The sequence below is a fragment of the Rhinatrema bivittatum genome, chromosome 16, assembly GCF_901001135.1.
Source record: "Rhinatrema bivittatum chromosome 16, aRhiBiv1.1, whole genome shotgun sequence".
In the NCBI taxonomy this organism is placed as follows: Eukaryota; Metazoa; Chordata; class Amphibia; order Gymnophiona; family Rhinatrematidae; genus Rhinatrema; species Rhinatrema bivittatum.
This window is the reverse complement of record NC_042630.1, coordinates 35,482,578-35,502,958: the sequence shown is the minus strand read 5'-3', so window position 1 is coordinate 35,502,958 and position 20,381 is coordinate 35,482,578. Positions and strand designations below refer to the sequence as shown.

Genomic DNA, 20,381 nt, shown 5'->3' with positions numbered 1-20,381 from the left:
TCCCTGCAAGAAGGGAGGAGGAGGAGACGAGGGGGGGGGAGGGTGTAGGGAGGAAAGAATGAGAATTTCCAACCCCACTGCAGGAGCAGGAGGAAGAAGAGAAAATAAAACCAAACAAACGAAAACCAAACCAAGAAAAAAAAAAAATCCCCATTTCAGAATATTTGCCACAAGAGCACGCTCCTCGTTCATGACCCTCTCTCGCTTCTCTGCCTCGGCATGCTGCGGGTACCCCCTCCCTCCCTCCCTCTCTCCCCAGCCAAACTTTTTTTTCTATTCGTCTGGCCAAGATTTGCCTTTCTGTACAGAAAGGGAAAAAAAATGTGCAGATCCTGGGGAGTTTGGGAAACTCTGTCTCGTCTCTCCTCCTCCTCACCCCTGCGCCGGCATTGGTTCCTTCCTCTCTGAATCCATCCCTTTCTCATTCCAAGACTTTTTTGTGTGTGTGTGTGTGTGTGTAAGAGAGAGAGAGAGAGGGGGGTGGGGGGAGGACCGCTGGCTTCTTTCTGTGGGAACTGATGCATCCGAAGCTGGACTGACTGAAAAAGAGGGAGAAGGAGCCGGCTTGGGGGGGGGGGAGAGAAGATAAAGGAGGGAATTAGAGAGAAAGAGACGCCTTCTCTCCCCCCCAAAAAACCTTCCCACCCAGGCTTGGGGAGGCAGTAGCAGGGAAGCAATGGTGATTCTTTTCCTCTGGATTGTGACTCTCAGTGACACCGTATCACAAGGTAAGAATCCAGATTCCTCCCTTCTTTACTTACTGCATGGTGGTGGTGATTCGAGGAAGGGGGTGGGGGACGTGTTTTACTGAGTTTTTCAATTTTCTTTCCTCCCGGCCTCACTGGGATTCGTGAGGACCAGGAGGATAATGTGCCCGGGGGAGGGAGAGAGTCCAATGAGAGCCCATTCGTTTCAGTTGCAACTTTGGAGTCAGATTGAGACTTGGTTGGGGGGGGGGATGAGGGCGAGGATGGAGGATGCAGGCGTACCAGACTGCAAGCATGGTGCCCCCGCCTATTGATCTCAAGGGGAGTAGTGGTAGGGGTACGGGGGGGGGGGGGGGGCGAAGGAGGGCGAAAGCTTGCTTTCTGTCCACCCACCCTGCCTTTTTCTTTAACTGTTTGGGGTTAGGGGTTGTCGCCAAGCTGGAGGATCTCCCAGCTGGTGGCAAAACAGGAGTTGGAAAAGTTATTTTGGGGGAGGGAGGGAGGGTTTAAAGCAAATGTTTAAAACATTTAGAGAAAGATAGGAAAGCATAGGCTAACTGCCCCAGAAAGCTAAAAGTGAACAAGAGGGTGGGGGAGGGAGAAAAGAAGCACAGGGCAGAGTCCCAGAGAACCAGAGAGAAAAATATCATACGTTTCGGGATTTTTTTGGTTGCTATTAGCTTGATACATTTTTTTGTATATGTTGGGGGGGGGGGGGGGGGCGGAGCACGGATGGATGATAGAAGTTAGGCTTCAGAGGTTGGCTGGTGCTGCTGTGGTCCTTTTTTGTATCCACGGGAGACGGGTGCCACATTTGGGGGTTCCCCCTCTCCCCAATAGCCAGGGCTTTCCATGACCCGGATTTAAGGACTCTTAAACTGCTGTCTGTGGAGCCTGGCTGTGGTCTTCTGCGTGGGCGCGCTGTGTGTGTTTGGGATGAGGGGGGGGAGGGGGGTCTGACTCGTGTGTCAGGAGAGCTGGGTAGAGGGGTTGGGAATATAACGGGTATAACCACATTTGCTGATTGAGATCTTCCTACCACTGATGCTTCCCAGAGAAGGTCCCTGTTCCGTGGAGCTTCTGCCGGGCCTGCGCCGGCTTCAGTGAAATCTCTGCGCGTTTTTGGGGGGGGGGGGGGGCAGGATGGACAGGGACAAGGCTGGTGGGCCTGCAGATCTCAGTACAGTTCTGCAGGATGGCAGTGCCACGGTTATCTTGGGCATATGCGGATGATGGCACAGAGAACATGGGTGTTGGAGTGGGGTAGGAGGCCTGCAGCATGGTCCTGATCCGTGTCCCTCTTTCCTCATGTTGCCGGGAAGGCAGCGAGTACTGGAAGTCGTAAAGGTGTTGGAGGGCAGGGGAAGTAATCTCATGCCACTTCCTTAATGAAAGATGCACCGCCTCAGCAGATTTCTATGGAAGGAACAAAAGAAACAGCAAAACTTATTTTTTTTTTAATTCCCCCCACAAAAAAATAGAGTGGTGGTGTGTATAGGTTGGAAGAACACTGGAAATTTTGTTTTTTTTGGGGGGGGCCTGGGCAGGACTTGATGAAATGGAGTAGGGTCTGTGGTGAAACAGTGGATGGGAAGGGAGGGCAATTGGGTAAAGCCAAGAGGTCCCTATCGGTCGATAATGGCTTTGACAGGAAGGAGGCCTGGCCTAGTAGAGGAATGGGCTGGGAGCTAGGGACCGCTGGGGGTTCGGATCCCCCTTACCCCCTCCCCCGGACGCACTTAGTGACCTTCAGCAAGTCACCTTGCTTCCCATTGCTTCAGGCACCCTCTCAAGACGGTGAGCTCTTGGGGGCAGGGAACACGTCATACCTGAATGCTTATCACCATTGTGCAGTGCTGCGTCTGACCGGTAGCGCTATGATACTATGTACTAATAGCATTATTGTCATATAGATATCAGCCCTGGACAGGCACCAGAATCGGAGAGATTCTGAAAGGGGGGGGGGGGGGTGAGAGCCGAAAGAGACTGCATCTTCCTCCAATGCCAAGACTAACCTTCCCCTTAAACAGAGACGGGCATCTCTACCCTGGAGGGAGCAGAGTCAGATCCTCTTGCTTCTGCTTACGTAGCATTTTGTTTTTCCTCATGTGATTATATTTCATGACAATTTTGAGGGGGGAAAAAAAAAAGTGTTTTGGTTTGTCTTAATGTGGCAGGTTGCCCAAGGACCTATAGAACGCATCCTGGCCTCGTCAGCACCGTAAAGGGAGGGAGATGGTCGGGAGGGGGGGGGCTGCTGGAACTAATGTGGCAAGAGACAGCAGCTATTGAGGCCCAAGGCCACGGTGGGATGGCCGCAAAACTGGCAAGGGCCGCTGAAAGTGCCAAGTCCCGCCGCGTTGGTAGGATTTCATGAGAAAGTTTCGGACACCATCGGAAAGGCCAGAGGTGGAAGATCCGGCTCGAGGGTGCTGTGCTACCCCCCCCCCCCCCCCCCCCAACACACACAATCTTCGTGTTGACTGATAGCCTTCTGGAGAAACCTAGGGGCTTTTCCCAGTGAGGCAAGGCTGCAGTTTCATAGGCAAGAGAGAACATGGAGCAACGTGGAAACGAGGGACGCGGGAGAGCAAGGTGGAAGTAAGGGAAACCAGTCGGAGCTCATGTGTGTGTGTGTTTTTTGTTTTTTTTTTATAAATACTTTTCAAGCAGTAGAGCGAGGTATTGAATTGCATGTCCCTGGGGTTAGAAGGGAAGGCAGGGGACAAAAACCGACCACCCCTCAATTTGAGTAAATGCCATAGAATCGAAAAGGAACTGAGGGGGGAGAGGCATAAACGGGGGGGGGGGGCGACTGCCAACTTTTGAAATCGTCTTCTCGGAGAGCGCGCAAGGCATTGCCGTCTCCCCGCATAGGAATATGAAGGAATGCTGGACCCGGAGCTCAGGACAAGGGGGGCCCCCCACAGCTTCCCTGGCCCCTGCAAGCTTTACAGCAGGGGCCTTCCTCTCCTCGCTGCCTTCTTTGGATCAGGAAACCCCTCTCTGTACCTGCTCCTATTTTGGGGAGGGGTATCCCTTCCCCATGGGTTACATGAAGACTTGTTTCCAAGGATGCTGGAAGGGTTTTGATTTTGTTTGCTTTCTGCCTGGGCAGGATCTCAGTGGCTCTGGGCAGCGAGGGAGTGGGGTGGATAGATGAAGAGGGGAGAGAGAGAGAGAGAGAGGCCTGTGCAAATTCCACAGCAGCAAAATCACATTTCAAACAATTGAAGGGAGCCATCCCGTTCCGTTTTTCACGAAATAATTTTCCAGTATTTATCTAAATGAAATGCGAAATCCTTCAGCCTCCCTCTCACAATCCTTTCTCTCTTTTTTTTTTTTAACATGGTGGTGCCTAGAATTTGGAACTGGTGTTTCTTTGCATGGGGGGGTGGGGGAGGGATAAAACTTGGCTGACAGAAATGCCAAAGGGATAAGCGTCGGAGGGACAGTTCTACCCCCTCATCCCCTTTAAGTCTAGGGTTCCCACCTGGCCCCATGTCATCAGGAGCAAATGGATCCAGCCCCTGCTTTTGCCCCATTGCATGCAGGGAGCTGTAGTCCTGATTTGTTAATGAACAGTTGATATGCCGCCCTTTCACAAAGTTGCTCTTGAGGCAGATTGGAATGAATTGAAATGAGCAGAGGCATGAGAACAGCTTACAACCGAATCAGAATTTCCTTAAGAAAAGCAAATGTCAAGTTACCATGCATGCAATAGGGGGTTTAAAATCAGGACTGTGGCTTGATCTGGTGACACCCCCCCCTCAAGGTAATGATGAGGGGGCAGCCCCTGATTACTAGCAAGCCCACTCCCTCGCACCATGCCACACACACCCCGCCGGCGCCGTATAACCGTATCTGATCTGGCAGGTCGGATTCGTGGATTGATGTCTTTCTCAGCCTCGCTCACCACACAGTGTGTATAAATCAGAAATATCACCATTGTTATGCCCCTTTTGTTCCTGTGGAAGATTTTTTCAGGCACGCAGAGAGGAAGTAATTTAGTGAGTCAGAGAGAGATGGATGGATGGTGGACGCCAAGCTTAGATGCCTTCTGATGGACTAGACACTGTAACCTAGTAATTACAGGCACTGTGTGGATCTAGATAGTGTCAAAGTAACTATAAGGAAATGGTAAGTGTATAGTAAGATTATAGATAGAGATATTTTATCTATTTGTGTATGTATAGATATATATATAGAGAGAGAGACTATTATGCACTTTTAATATTTTATTGCCTTTCACACCCCCCCCCCCCCCCAATGCTGTTTGGGGCCTGTGTCTAGCACCGCACAACTTACCTATGTTGTCCGATAGGTCTGCAGGTATTGTCTTAGGTCCTGAGCCAGTGGGGGAGGGACACCCGGGCATTCCCCCCAATAACCGGGGAATCTACTTGGCAAACCAGCAGATGACCAGGGCTGTCTTCCTCCAAGCTTTCTGCCTTCCTAACTCCACCTGCACTCATCCGCTGGCTACCCAGTGCTGCAGAATAACAGGGCCTGATATCTGTCCTCTCTCATCAGTAACCAGCAAGGGGTAAGCAACCCTGGCCCTGGTATGTCCCAGGCAGGTCTGCTTTCCAGGATATGCATGATATAGATTTGCATGCATTCAGATTTTATTGTGGATATCCTGAAAACCTGAGCGGCTCGCATTCAAGGACCAGAATTGCCTACCCCCCCCCTTCCCCCTGCTCTAGAGAGAGCCCAGCCTGTGGCAAGTGTCAGACAACGCCTTGCATGCAGTCGCCCTCTGTGTAACACACAGGGCTTTGGTGGGGAAAGCACAGCCTGGCTGTTGGGCACTCTCCCAGAAGTGCTCAGGCAGTGGTCAGCAGCAGGATGGAAGTCTTAACTGGCAGACTCCCTCTTTATAACAGCGACCTCATTAGAAAAGGCCAAATTCCTTTGATTCCAATAACTACAGTCCCCTTCACCTGCCTCCTCCCACAACCCTCATTCAGGGCTTCAGTAGACACAGGCATCTTCTTCCTGTGTTGCCCGCCTCTGTCCCAGTGATCATTTCTAAGCCCTATTGCAAAAGCCTTCCCTTGAGTGCTTTCCTGTTCTGCTGACAGGTCACTTCTACAGCTTGTGAACTTGTCTTTAAAATATAACTGGAAGGAGGAGGTTTAATAGGACCAGAGTTTTCTCTCTCCTTTTCGTTGTATTTCTAAGGGTGGACTTGGTAAATTCTCAGTGCTCATGGAAGAGAGGCACTGCGAGTGGTAACTGGAGGTGGGGGTGGTATAGTGAAGACGGTCACAGTGTAAACTCTATCAAGCTGCAGTTTTTCTGCCATTCTCTGAGGACAAGCAGGATGTTAGTCCTCACACATGGCTGACATCATCAGATGGAGCCCCGATGCAGAAAACTTATATCAAAGTTTCTATAACTTTGACTAGGGCACACCTATACCACGCATCCACATGGGATCTCTCTACAGTCTCTCTTTTTCCGTGGAGCTGTAAACCTCGCGGTGTGAGTGAGCTCACTTTGGCTGTTTTTGGCCTTGTGGAAAACTTCATTTTTCTTGCATTTTTTGCGGGGTTTTTCTCATTGTTCCATTGCCGGGTTCCTCTCTGTGCCCTCCTCTAATGTCTCCTAGTCAGGGTTTTTGGCAATTCGGGTAAGTTTCCTGTCGCTGTTGATTCCCCTGTGGTGGCGGTGCATCAGTGCTTGCCAGCCATCGAAGCCCCATTGCCATCATCTTCCTATAGTGCCCCTTGTTTAGTTCGTCATGGCCACGTCCAGTTTTCGGCGATGTCCCTGTGCTCGAGGACCATGTCCATTACGGATTTGCATGAGATGTGTTGTCTGCCTAGGGGCATTGCATGATATCTGGGGTTGCTGCTTATGCACCCAGATGACCCCGAAGGGACGAAGACTTCATCTTGACAAGATGGAGCAGCTTTTTGGGTCGAAGAAGTCCAAGCCATTGGCATCGAAGGACCATCGGTTCCATCGATGTTGCCAGTGGACAGGGGTGCTGGAGACCGATCATCGTCTATCTCCTCCAGGCTGAGGATGTTGGGTTCCTCTTCATCAGCCTCGGCACTGGGGAAGGACCGGGCCAAGCATAGAGGGAAGCCAAAGCAGCATTGGCACTGGTCCCTGTTGAAGCATGGTGCCGGGCATGGGGGTGCACCGGCTTTTGCTGTGATGCCCCCAAAGCGACCCCACAGCAAGGAGTGCCAATCCTCCATCGGTGCCTGGGGTCCGTGAAGATCTCCACCGGTCCTGATGCCAGTCACCAATCCACCTTGAGATTCCGAAGATATGGCTACCCCTCCTTCCTTCCAGTTGGTCTTGGCATTGACAATGTTTGAGGAAGGACTGGAGCATCGAGTCCAGCTATCGGAGGACCGGACACAGCAAGGGTTTGGTCCTGTGGCACTGACGGCACCAGACCCGGTGCTACCTGTCCTCATACCACTTCTGAAGAAGCTCAATGTGCTCATCGGTGCATTATCAACCCAGCTGGCATCGGTTCCTGGGACAGCCTCTGTGCCCGGCGGGGTACTGGGGTCGCCTACAGTGAGGATGAAGAATCCTATGATCCCTGGGGGGATGACGTTTCAGAGTCCTCTTCCAAGGGCTCTGAGGGCCTCCCTTCAGACCCTTCTCCACCAGAGAAGAGAAGGAAGTCTCCACCTGAAGATTTGATCTCTGCAGGGTTTGTGAGGGTGTTGGTGGGAGCCATCCCTTTTCAGTTATTGATGGAGGAGGATGTCAGGCACAACATGCTCGAGATCCTCCAGTTCGTGGAGCTTCCTGAGGAGATCATGGTGGTCCCAATACATGAGATCTTTAAGGAGTTGCTGCTGAGGATATGGGAACACCCCCTCACAGTGCCTCCCATCAATAAGAAGGCAGACAGGGTTTACCTCCCTTCCAGCAGATGGAGAGAGAGAAAGTTTCGCAGGCACTACTTCTTAACCCGGTATGCCACCTGCAGCTCCTCAGTATTTCTCTGTCTCCAGCAGATCGAGGAGGTGCAAAACCTGCAGTTCTGTACTAAAAAAAAAAAAAGATATTAGAGGAAAAGAAAAAGGATTATATTGGAGGTATTCCCTGCCAGGATGTTGGCAGGTTCTGGTGGGACCATACCTCCTGGTTTTAGAGGAGGACGAGCAGGGGTTGGGGACCCTTGAGTGCTCGCTGATCCACACTGGGGGTGAAAGCTGGTGGTCCAGTTCTCTCTCAGGAGTCTGGGGAGAAGCCTCTGCCACCCTCTGTCTGTCTGTCTGTTTTGTAAAGTTAAAAAAAAAAAAAAGACAGAAAGGAAAAAAAAGTCAAGGAGCGTGTTTTTTCTTGTTGGTGCTCTCGGTGGCAGAAGGACTCTGGTCAGGCGACGAATTCCTGTTGCGGCTTCCAGCGTGGTTCTCCTGCTTCAGCGTGTGCCACGGTCGGAGTCAGGCCAGGCTATGCAGTGTGCCTGCTGATGCCCCGCGTGTGGAGAGAGTGCCGCATGCCTCTCTTGAGCCAGCCACTGTCACCGATGCCTCTCCGGTGGGGAGGGCACATTGGGGGGAGGGGGGGGACTGCGGTGGCATCTTCTTCGCAGCATGGGTCTGGCGGGCCTGGAACTGCGACGCAGGAGGCTGTTGATCTGTTCTTGCTGGGTGCGAGAACGGCGGCCATTTTGGAGTGCTTTGTGGCAAAGGCACAGAATGCAGCAGGGGGAGGGGATCTCCTACCTGAACTTTCTCCGGCTGATTTATCTGCAGAGGAGGCCCAAGGAGCCCATGAGGGCCAGTCGGGGGAGGAACAGGGTCCTCTGGAAGAGGATTGGGAGGGTTCCTCTCCTTTTTCGCTGGAATTTGTTTTATTTTATTTATTTATTTAATAATTTTTATATACCGACTTTTCATGCAAGCATATCAAATCAGTTTACAGTAGTTAGCAAATATTCATTTAAAAATATTTGCATTTCCAAAGAAGAAAGGAAGTAAATACATTGTTTCATAATATAAATAATTAACATAGCAAACTAAATAGTAGGCTAAATAATCAAAATTTAAACACTAGTATAGTAAGAATAGTGATAGTATAAACAAAAATAAAAATATACATTACCTTGGTATAAAATCAGAAGTGTGAGATAATTATGCTAACAGCTCTTGGTAGGCTTGTTTAAAAAGCCAAGTTTTAATCCCCTTATTAAATAATTTGATGTCTGCTTCTAATCGTAATTCCTGTGGAATAGAGTTCCATAGTTGGGGTCCAGCAATAGAAAGAGTTCTTTCTCTTACATTATTTAGATGCTCAATTTTGGGGGAAGGAATTGGCAGCATCCCTGTTCCGGTTGATCTGGTGATTCTTGAGGAGGTGTGGAAGTGAAGTGAAGTTTTGTTGGTGCACAAAGCCTTTTTGGCCCGCCAGGCTGCAGAGCGGCCCATTCCTAAGCGGAGGATGGATGAACCCCTCCCAGAAAGATTTTTAGGGCTTTGAGGTCCACTAGGATTCAGAGGGTCCTTGATCCTTCTGGGTCAGGGGCCACTGAGGTGGTTTCCTCAGAGGAGTCTGATCGGGGCTCACCATCTGGGGATTGTTCGGCCGGTGCTGATCCTTCTTGCTTGCCGCAGGATCTGGAAGAGGATGCGGGAAAGGTCCTGATGATGGAAGGCGACAATCCCAAGGTGGTTCACCTGTTTCAAAGGGAGGAACCCAGGCCCCTGATACCGCCGATCGTGGCGGAATTAGGAATAACTGTTTCGCAGGAGTAGGCTGACCTGGAGGAAGTGGATCCGGTCATGACCAGATTGAGGGGTTCAGCCAAGACTTTCCCTTTTCACAGGTCGGTTAAAGAGCTGGTGGTCAGGGAGTAGGATACCCTAAAGTTAGCAGGGCCGTTGATCAGCTTTATCTTTTGCCCGAAGACACTTTGAAGCTTTTGAAGGTGCCGAAGGTGGATGCTTCGGTCTCGGCAGTTACAAAAAGGACCACTATTCAGGGAGCTGGCGTGGCAGCTCTTAAGAACAGAAAGCTCGAAGTACATCTTAAGAAGATTTTCAAGGTGTCTTCTCTGGGTATCTGTGCAGCTGGGCGCAGCAGCTTTATGCTCCGGGCTAGTTTGAGATGGTTGCAGCAGTTGTAGAGTGCCAGAGATATGTCACCCCAGGAGTCCAAACAGGTGGAGCGAGTAGAGGCTGCGGTAGCTTATGGTGCGGATGCTTTGTATGACCTCATTTTGCACTTCTTCCAGGACCATGATGTCCACGGTTTAAGCTAGGAGGGTTCTTTGGTTGCAAACTGGTCAGCGGACATTTCATCAAAGGCTCAGCTGGAAGCATTGCCTTTTAAGGGCAAACTTCTATTCGGGGAAGACTTGGAGCAGTTGATAAAGCATCTGGGAGATAAAGTGCACAAGCTACCAGAGGACAAGCCAAAAGGGTCCAAAGGATTTTGCCCGGTGCGCCCTCATTTTTGGGAGCAAAGGCGTTTCTGACAAGAGCAGGGCTCTGGGTGTTGGCCAAAGGTAGGCCTTAGGGAGATCGTAGTCCTGGAGCCAGCCATTTCATGGACGCAGAGTGAACCGAGATGGCTCCAGCCAAAGTACTAGTGGAGCCAAGCCTGCGCAATGAGATGAGGCCAGCCCACTCCTCAGTCCTTGTCATCGGGAGTCGTTTGACTCATTTTTACAAGAGGTGGGTCAAAATCACATCGGACCAATGGGTTCTAAGGGTGATAGGACAGGGCTACGCTTTAGAATTTGTTCAGCTGCTCAGAAACTTGTTTATGGTGTCCCCTTATGCATCAGTGGAGAAGAAGCTGATCGTTCAGCAGACCAAACAGGGGCTGTGAATGCTGGGGGTCATTGTTCTCATCCCCGGGATCAGCAGGGGACGGGGCATTATTCTGTTTATTTTGTGGTGCCAAAAAAGGAAGGAACTGTTTGTCCAATTCTGGATTTAAAGAAGGTGAATCTAGCTCTCAAGGTTTCCCATTTCCAGATGGAGACTCTGAGGTCTGTCATAGCAGCGGTGAGAAGCGGGGAGTTCTTGGCTTCCTTGGATCTGATGGAGGTGTATCTGCACATAGGGATTCATCTGGATCATCAGCACTACCTTCGGTTTATAATCCTGGGGAGGCATTTTCAATTTTGCACTCTCCCATTTGGACTAGCAGTAGCCCCAAGGACCTTCACCAAGGTAATGGTGGTGGTGGTGGCAGCCCTCAGAAAGGAGGGCATGTTGGTCCACCCATATCGACTGGCTCATCTGGGCGAAGTCAGGAGATCTTTGCTGACGAGCGGTGGAAGTGGTGTTGCAACACCTGAGATCAGTGGGATGGATAGTCAATCTGTCCAAGAGCCACCTTTCTCTTTCGCAGGTTCTGGAGTTCTTGGGCATGCGCTTCGATACCTGTGTGGGGAAGGTCTTTCTCACGGAGGAGCGGATTCGCACATAGCAGGATTCGACAATGTGCAAGCAGATTTCCTCAGCTGATAACATTTGGATCCCGGAAAATGGGAGCTATCGGAGGAAGCAGTGACCCTTATTTCTCGCAGATGGGGCATGCCTCATATGGATCTGATGGCAACCCAGAGGAATGCCAAGACGCTGTGTTTCTTCAGTCGCAGAAGAGAGCATGGAGCGGACATGGTCGATGTCCTGGTGCTTCCTTGGTCACACGACGCTCTCATCTACGTGTTTCCTCCATGGCCTCTGGTGAGCAAGGTTGTAAAGAGAATAGAGGTCCACCCAGGGAAGGTGATTCTCATGGCTCCCGAGTGGCCATGAAGGCCTTGGTTTGTGAATCTGGTTAATCTAGCAGTGGATGGCCTCCAGAGACTGGGCCATCTACCACATTTTCTACGGCAGGGTCCTATATTTTCATATCAAGTGGATCGCTTTTGTCTAGTGGCTTGGCTTTTGAAATTAAGGAAGAAAGGATATTTGGAGGATGTTATTTCTACTCTGTTGCGAGCTCACAAGACCTCCACTTCCTTTGCATCTGTCCGAGTTTGGAAAGTCTTCGAGTCTTGGTGTACGGGGCAGAGGCTTGATCCTTGGAGAGCATCGGTGGCACAGATTCTAGCCTTTTTGCAGAAAGGTCTAATGAAGGGTTTGTCCTTTAGTTTCCTGAGAGTGCAGGTGTCTGCCCTGAGCTGCTTGCGGGGCAAGATTCATGGAACAACTCTGGCTGCGCATCTGGATGTGGCACATTTCCTCCGAGGGGCTAAGCATTTGCACCTCGCTCTTCATAAGGTGTGCCCTTCTTGGATCCTTAACTTGGTCCTCAAGGGCATGTGTGAAGCACTGTTTGAGCCTCTTAAGAGGGCCGCCATAAAAGATCTGACTCTGAAGGTGGTTTTCTTGGTGGTGATTTGTTCAGCCAGAAGAGTATCTGAACTTCAAGCCTGTCATGTAGGGAACTCTTTTTGCGGATTTCGGATTCTCGCAGAGGATGGTTCTGTCTTTTCTGCTGAAGGTCATTTCAGCGTTCCAGTCAGAGGAGCTTTTCAAATTTGGAGATTGCCTCATGCAAAGAAATTAAGACATCTGGATGTCAGAAGGGCTTTGTTGCGATACCCAGAAGTCACTAACAGTTTCAGATTGTTGGATCACCTTTTGGTGCTATGGAGTGGTGCAAAAAAGAGTCAGAAAGCATCAAAAGCCATTATATCGCATTAGTTGAAGGAGGCTATTGGTTTCGCATATATCTGTTGCGGTCATCCCATCCCGGAGGGGTTAAGGGCTCATTCTGCCCATTCGCAGGTGGCCTTCTGGGCAGAGTGCCAACTGGTTTTGCAAGAGATTTGCAGGGCGGTTACTTGGGAGTTTTTACATACCATTGCCAGACACTACCGGTTGGATGTCCAAGCTCCAGACTTTGGCAATTTTGATGAAAGTGTTCTTCAAGCAGGACTCTCACAGTCCCACCCTGGTTAGGGAAGCTTTGGTACATCCCAGGAGTCTGGACTGATCTGGGTATGTACAGGGAAAGGAAAATTGGTTCTTACCTGCTAATTTTCGTTCCTTTAGTACCACAGATCAGTCCAGAGTCCCATCCAGTGGAGGAGAGGAGGTGTAGAGAGTCCGCTTGATCTGTCTACTATAAACATTCTGAAGAATTCAGAAGAATGGCACAGGTTTCTCATTAGTCTTTTCAAGAAAGATTTCAAATTTGGTTATAGTTCTCAATTATGAATTTTCCTTTTTCCTCTGCTCGTTCTGGGGAATATTGTAGAGTTGATTTATTAGAAATTTTATTAAATATTTTATGCCTGGGTACTGATTAATACTGAGGAGCTGCAAGTGGCACACTGGGTTAAGAGGCGGTGCCTGCAAAACTTTCTCTGTCTCCATTTGCTGGAAGGGAGACAAAACCCAGGAGTCTTGACTGATCTGTGTTACTACAGGAATGAAAATTAGCAGGTAAGAACCAATTTTCCTTTAGCTCAGCTGATGAAAGCTCCTTTTGAGCCACTGTGCTCCTGTGGCCTGACGTACCTGACCTGGAAGGTCATATTTTTTGTGGCAGTCACTTCAGTGTGCAGGGTCAGCGAGCTCCATGCCTTAGTGACTTATCCACCTTATACCAAGTTTTATCGTGACAGGGTGGTCTTGTCTACACACCCTAAGTTCATGCCTAAGGTGATGACAGATTTACATCTTAATCAGTCAATTGTCCTGGATTTACCCAAGGGAAGTCTTGCCTAACAAATCTGCTTCATTTTTTTGAAGGGGTTAATAAACGTGGATAAAGGTGAACCGGTAGAAGTAGTGTATTTTGATTTTCAGAAAGTGTTTGACAAAGTCCCTCATGAGAGGCTCCTAGTCATGGGATAGGAGGCGATTTCCTTTCGTGGATTACAAACTGGTTAAAAGACAGGAAACAGACTGTAGGATTAAATGGTCAATTTTCTAAGTGGAAAAGGGTAAACAGTGGAGTGCCTCAGGGATCTGTACTTGGACCGGAACTTTTCAATATATATATATATATATAAATGATCTGGAATGGAATATGACAAGTGAGGTTATCAAATTTACGGACGATACAAATTTATTCAGAGTAGTTAAATCACAAGCGGACTGTGATACATTACAGGAGGACCTTGCAAGACTGGAAGATTGGGCATCCAAATGGCAGATGAAATTTAATGTGGACAAGTGCAAGGTGTTGCACATAGGGAAAATTAACCCTTGCTGTAGTTACACAATATTAGGTTCCATATTAGGAACTACCACCCAGGAAAAAGATCTAGGCATCATAGTGGATAATACTTTAAAATCATCGGCACAGTGTGCTGCAGCAGTCAAAAAAGCAAATAGAATGTTAAGAATTATTAGGAAGGGAATGGTTAATAGAACGAAAAATGTCATAATGCCTCTGTATCGCTCCATGGTGAGACCGCACCTTGAATACTGTGTACAATTCAGGTCGCCACATCTCAAAAAAGATATTGTTGCGATGGAGAAGTTACAGAGAAGGGCAACCAAAATGATAAATGGGATGGAACAGCTCCCCCATGAGGAAAGGCTGAAGAGATTAGGGCTGTTCAGCTTGGAGAAGAGACGGCTGATGGGGGATATGATAGAGGTCTTTAAGATCATGAGAGGTCTTGAATGAGTAGATGTGAATTGGTTATTTACACTTTCGGATAATAGAAGGACTAGGGGGCACTCCATGAAGTTAGCAAGTAACACATTTAAGACTAATCAGAGAAAATTCTTTTTCACTCAATGCACAATTAAGCTCTGGAATTTGTTGCCAGAGGATGTGGTTAGTGCAGTTAGTGTAGCTGGGTTCAAAAAACATTTGGATAAGTTCTTGGAGGAGAAGTCCATTAACTGCTGTTAATGAAGTTTACTTAGGGGTAGATTTTCAGACGAGCGCGAACAGCCTATTTTTGTTTGCGCTCCAGGCGCAAACAAAAGTACGCTGGATTTTAGTAGGTACGCGCGTAGTCGCGCGTATCGGCTAAAATCCTGGATCGGCGCGCGCAAGGCTATCGATTTCGTATAGCCTGCGCGCGCCGAGCCGCGCAGCCTACCCCCGTTCCCTCCTAGGCCGCTCCGAAATCGGAGCGGCCTAGAAGGGAACTTTCCTTTGCCCTCCCCTCACCTTCCCCTCCCTTCCCCTACCTAACCCACCCGCCCGGCCCTGTCTAAACCCCCATCCTACCTTTGTCGGGGGATTTACGCCTCCCAGAGGGAGGCGTAAATCCCCGCGCGCCAGCGGGCCTCCTGCGCGCCGGGCCGCGACCTGGGGGCGGGTACGGAGGGCGCGGCCACGCCCCCGGGCCGTAGCCACGCCCCCGTACCCGCCCCCAAAACGCTGCCGACACGCCCCCGCAACGCCGCGCGCTCCGGCCCCGCCCCCCGACACGCCCACTCCGAAAACCCCGGGACTTACGCGAGTCCCGGGGTTCTGCGCGCGCCGGTGAGCCTATGTAAAATAGGCTCACCGGCGCGCAGGGCCCTGCTCGCGTAAATCCGCCCGGTTTTGGGCGGATTTACGCGAGCAGGGCTCTGAAAATCCGCCCCTTAGGGAATAGCCACTGCTATTAATTGCATCAGTAGCATGGGATCTTCTTGGTGTTTGGGTAATTGCCAGGTTCTTGTGGCCTGGTTTGGCCTCTGTTGGAAACAGGATGCTGGGCTTGATGGACCCTTGGTCTGACCCAGCATGGCAATTTCTTATGTTCTTAATATTCTTTCCCAGGCCCCATTTTTTGTATTTGTATTTATTAAAATTTATTAATCGCTTAACGCAAAATAGGTTTAAGCGATTTTCAGTAAAACATACATAAAATTAATAACATCACATACATAATAAAAAACATAACAATAAAGATCATCCAATGACGGCACAAGGTAAACATAACAAACTGTGCAGTGTTTGTTCACATCAAGGTGAATGAACACTGCACAGTTTGGACTGCAAGCAAGCCTTATGTTGTGAACTATAAGACTAGTGGACCCTTGGGCTGGCCTGCAGGAGACTTCGGAAGGACTTCACTGGTCTCGACTAGACAGGCCAGGAGGCAGATCTCTGGCGGGCAGGCGGTGTCAGCTTTGCCCAGAAAGCTGGTACTCCCCCGGGAGGAGCCCTTAGGAGCCCAGCTACTGGGACTTAGGAGATTCACCCTGGAAGTCGGAGCCCCCCCGGGAGGAGCCCGTAGGGGCCCGACCGCTGGGACTTAGGCGAAGCTCGGAGTTGAACCTTGGACAGGTACGGCGGCCGGTGGAGCGGAAGCAGGCAGGTACTAGGCTTGACTGAAGCTGGCAGGAACCATGCTCGGGTCGTAGGCAGGCAGTAACCAGGCTTGGCTGAAGCTGGCAGGAACCAGGCTCGGGCTGTAGGCAGGCTGGAACCAGGCTCGGGCTGTAGGCAGGCTGGAACCAGACTCAGGCTGTAGGCAGGCAGGAACCAGGCTCGGGCTGAAGCTGGCAGGAGCCAGGCTCGGGCTGTAGGCAGGCAGGAACCAGGCTCGGGCCCTAGGCAGGCAGGAGCCGGACTTGGGCTGTAGGCAGGCAGGAGCCGGACTCGGGCTGTAGGCAGGCAGGAACCAGACTCGGGCTGTAGGCAGGCAGGAACCCTGGAAGGCACAAGCTGGAAAGGAAGAAGCCAGTACAAGAGAGCAAGACAAGTACTGGCTCGGCAGGCAGGCAGGCAAGGACGGAGTGGCTAGAGCGCTAGCGAACTCCGGGGCTCGAGGCAACGGGGGACCAAAGGAACCCTGTTGCAAGGCGCTGATCAGGCGTCCGCGGAGACCCTACGTCAGACTGGGGGCGGAGCCATCCTCGGGCGGGAAACTATCTAGAAAGGTGCGGGGCACTGCGCGCGCGCGCCTAGAGGCTGGCCAGAAATGGCGTCTCCCTCGCGGAGACGCCCAGGATCCGACTCCGTTTCAGTGCTAGCTGGAAAAGACCACCGAGGTAAGGGCCGGGATGCAAGCCTCGCGGACCGGACCGCAACACCTTAGCCTCTATCTGGAGTGGACAAAAACCCATCGACAGTCCACCCAGCTTTTTATTTCTTTTGATAAAAATAGGTTGGCTGTTGCCAAACAGACCCTATCCAGTTGGCTAGCCGATTGCATTTCCTTCTGTTATGCTCAGGTGGGACTGCATCTTGGGGATCATGTCAAGGTTCATTCTGTAGAGCTATGGCAGCATCGGTGGCCCCTTGCGAGCAGTTCCCGTAGAGGAGATCTTTAAAGCTGTGATGTGGAGTTCTCTCCACACGTTCACATCTCAATACTGTCTGGATACGGATGGCCGACTCAACAGTAGGTTTGGCCTGTCTGGCCTTCAGAACCTGTTTGAGGTGTAGAATCCAACTCTCCCAACCTAGGTCCCGTTGTTTGGGTTCAGGCTGTCTCTCCCTGTGTTACTAACAGTACCGGTGGTGTTGTGCCTTTTGGCAGCTGGTTAGTTGTCTGTTGGTCCCCTTTTATGTAGGGGAGCAGCCTGTAACTAGATATTCACCCATGTGTGAGGACTACCATCTTGCTCGTCCTTGGAGAAAGCAGAGTTGCTTACCTGTAACAGGTGTTCTCCGAGGACAGCAAGATGTTAGTCCTCATGAAACACTCCCGTCACCCCGCGGACTTGGGTTTCTCCTATTTTGTAAAATTTTAATCATAATTCTATATTACAAGACTGGAGAGGGACCTGCTTGGACGCATGGTATAGGGCATTGCTGGGCATGCCCAGTGTCCCTAGTCAAAGTTCTAGAAACCTTGACATAAATTTTCCGCATTGGGGCTCCATCTGTGTGAGGATTAACATCCCGCTGTCCTCGGAGAACACATGTTACAGGTAAGCAACTCTGCTTACCTCACTCTTGACCTGAAACACCCTCTTACCCTGCAATTGCAGTATTGAACACCCCTCCCCCACCGCAAGCACACATTGCTGTGCCAGTGCAGTTCACTCCTACCCTGCAGCACTCCTGATATACCAAGACAGATCTGCCCCACATACACACAGCTCTGGCAGTGCATCTCTCGCTCATGCACTGCAGTACCCCCTGCTATTATTGAGATGATTGTAAGTAAGAAGAAACCCTTTCTCTAGTAAGGATGAAGGACTCTTTTGTCAACTGATTTCTGAAATGAGCCCAGATCTGTTTAAATTAACCAAAAAAGCAAGAATGAGCCCATGTTTCCTCTCTGCAGCTCCCCACCCCCTGCCCGTCCTCTGCTTTTTGCTTCTGACCACAGTTAACTGCTAGAGGTAACCCTAAGGCAACTGGAAGAGGGTTGGATTTCTTGGAACTATGGTTTTGTCTCCAGCTAGCCACCTGCATAGCCTTCCACCTCAGCTGGTGGGACGGCTGAAGGCTTTGCATGGAGTTAGGATGCTGAGGGAGAGGCATGGGGATATGTTGCTGCAGTCAGCGCAGGATGATGGCCGCTAATGTTCTAGTTACTCAGGAGATAAGCCTGAAAGACGGACCAGGCCTCATGGCTGTGCTTGATGTAGCAACTGCAGGCCATCAAAGGCAGGCTAAGCCGATCCTGGTTTCCCTCCCCCCCCCCCCCACCCCCCCACACAGGGACTTCTAGTTCCCATTGCCTTAAGAAAAGGAATGACCATGACCTAATCCAAAATCCGGCCTGGCTCGAGTTCGGAATCGGCTGTGATCCCGATAGTCTGCCTGTGGTCCCGAAAACCCATCAGTCTGGGGATAATTCTGCTGTGGGTCCTATAAGAAGGTTCGGAACCGGCACAGAATCCCTGGTTTTTTTTTCTCCGGGACCAAGGTGGCCCTGGGCTCTCCGCTTCACCACCCAGCCCCTGTAACGTTTGATGCCGTCTCCGAATCTCCCAGCCTTGATCTGAAATCACAGCGTGCAGATCTCACCCAGCAGGGGGTAAATATTTTGACTTTTTCTCGTTAAGCTGTCTAATGTTTTTACGGCTGGTGGCTGTATAATCCCTCTCCTCTGGCTCCTTGCTGCTGGGTTTTGAGGGGAAGGGGGGGAAGCAGGCTCAGGTGTTGTAAATGAGTGTTAGACTCGGAGGGATTTTTCAGTGATTTTGCGTGTCCCGGTACAGATGTTTCGCTGAGGCGAGGAGCTTGGCTATCGACGCTGTATCTCATCCCATCCACTCAAAGAAAATACAGCCTGATGCTGCTGCTGGAGAGAGGGAGGGGGGGGGGGGGGGGCTGAACTCACCCTTCCTCCAGCCCCCTTCATTGCTGGGAGGCTGATTTGCCAAGGAATGGGGGGGGGGGGGGGGGGAGAAAGTCAGGAGGAATAGAACATTTTGGTGGGTCATTCACACCAATATCCCCCCGTAGCTCATCTTGCTATTTATTTCCCACACCCCAATATTCCCTCTGCCACACACAGCCTTATATAAGCCCTGCTGTATAACAGATGTACTGGGGACCAGTGCCTTTATCTCGTGTAGCAAGCAGAAGTTTGACAGCTGTAACTTGCAGAAGTTCAAGAGTTTGCTTTGGGAGGAAAGGGATATGCCCGCTGCCCTGTTACACATTATCAGGGAGTGTTATAGAGAGGGACTGGGGAGACCCCCATTGTACCTCCGCCTTCTTTGGAAGCGTTTCTAAAGGCCATTATGGAAGCAGCTGGAACTTCTGCGTGCTGCGATCGGGGTTGCTCGTCCCTTGCCCCGGTTTCGGTCAGACAGGCCTGTCCAGTCCTGGTTTTGCCCCATTGCATGCAGGGAGAGCCATAGTCCTGATTTTTCTTAAAGGAAACGTATTTATTTATTTATTTATTTAGAGTTTCTTCTATACCGATAGCCGTTTGCACATCGTATCGGTTTACATACAACTAATAACTTTTGGGCATGGCCCTTACAAAGAACAATCGAAAGAAAAGTAACAAAATATATATAAGAGATATAAATGTATTGAGATATATATGTATTAAGAACCAGGACTATATATAGGGGTATCTTAGACAGCTATAGTAAGAAAAACTATATATTAATGCGAGTGATTATAATACAGGGTATCATGCTGAAGAGCATAACAATGCATACGACAACTATAATACTTAAAAATACTTAAAATACTATAATACAAGGTACCAAGAGATATGGATTAATCAAAGACAGCGTTCTTACAGCGTTCTTAATCAGTTGCCATGGGTGGGGTATAAAGCCAGGGGAGGGGAGCAAACTTCTTAAAAGGGTCATATGAAGGGGTCCTGGAGCACACAAAGGAAAGAGCAAAAATAAAAGCAAGGGAGAGCTGTGGAGTCATAAAGGATTCTCGTGGGGATGGAGCAGAAAATGAGGGGTGAAGCATAAGCGATGGGATAAGCTCTGCTTTCTCTGGAACCCGTGCAGTTACAGGAGCTTTGGTGCCACATAGCAAGGCGATGAGAAATTCGCTGCTCAGCAGCCAGGCTCTCGCTGTCGATCGGCTAGGATTTGCAAAACTCGGCGGATGCCAGCCCTGGGAAACTGATAAAACAGAGGTTGGGGGAGGAGGGAGAAAAAAAGGGGTGAGATGTCATTGTATCCCATTGAGGCGCATCCGGTTTGGGGGGGGAGGGGGGATTAGATGCCCCCCCTGCGTGTTGCTTTTGCCAACATGGCTGGAGTCGGGGTATAGCGGGGAGCCCCTTACAGAAACAAAATAAGTGAAGGATTCGCAGGCTACACTTTTTAAAATTGCCCATGGGTGAGAGGTGGGGGCCTCCTGCTGCGTGGACCTTGCCACCTGATT

At 50.2% G+C, this 20,381-nt stretch overlaps 1 protein-coding gene across 1 annotated transcript in view; it reads left to right on the top strand.

Moving 5' to 3' along the window:
- Positions 1–489: 489 nt before the first annotated feature.
- The window catches only part of KIRREL1 (kirre like nephrin family adhesion molecule 1), a 194,029-nt gene continuing 174,137 nt past the window's right edge, over positions 490–20,381 (top strand). Inside the window, exon 1 of the mRNA XM_029580915.1 lies at positions 490–728. Coding sequence (XP_029436775.1) covers positions 677–728 — 52 coding nt within the window. The 5' untranslated portion in view covers positions 490–676. The remainder of the gene's footprint in view (positions 729–20,381) is intronic.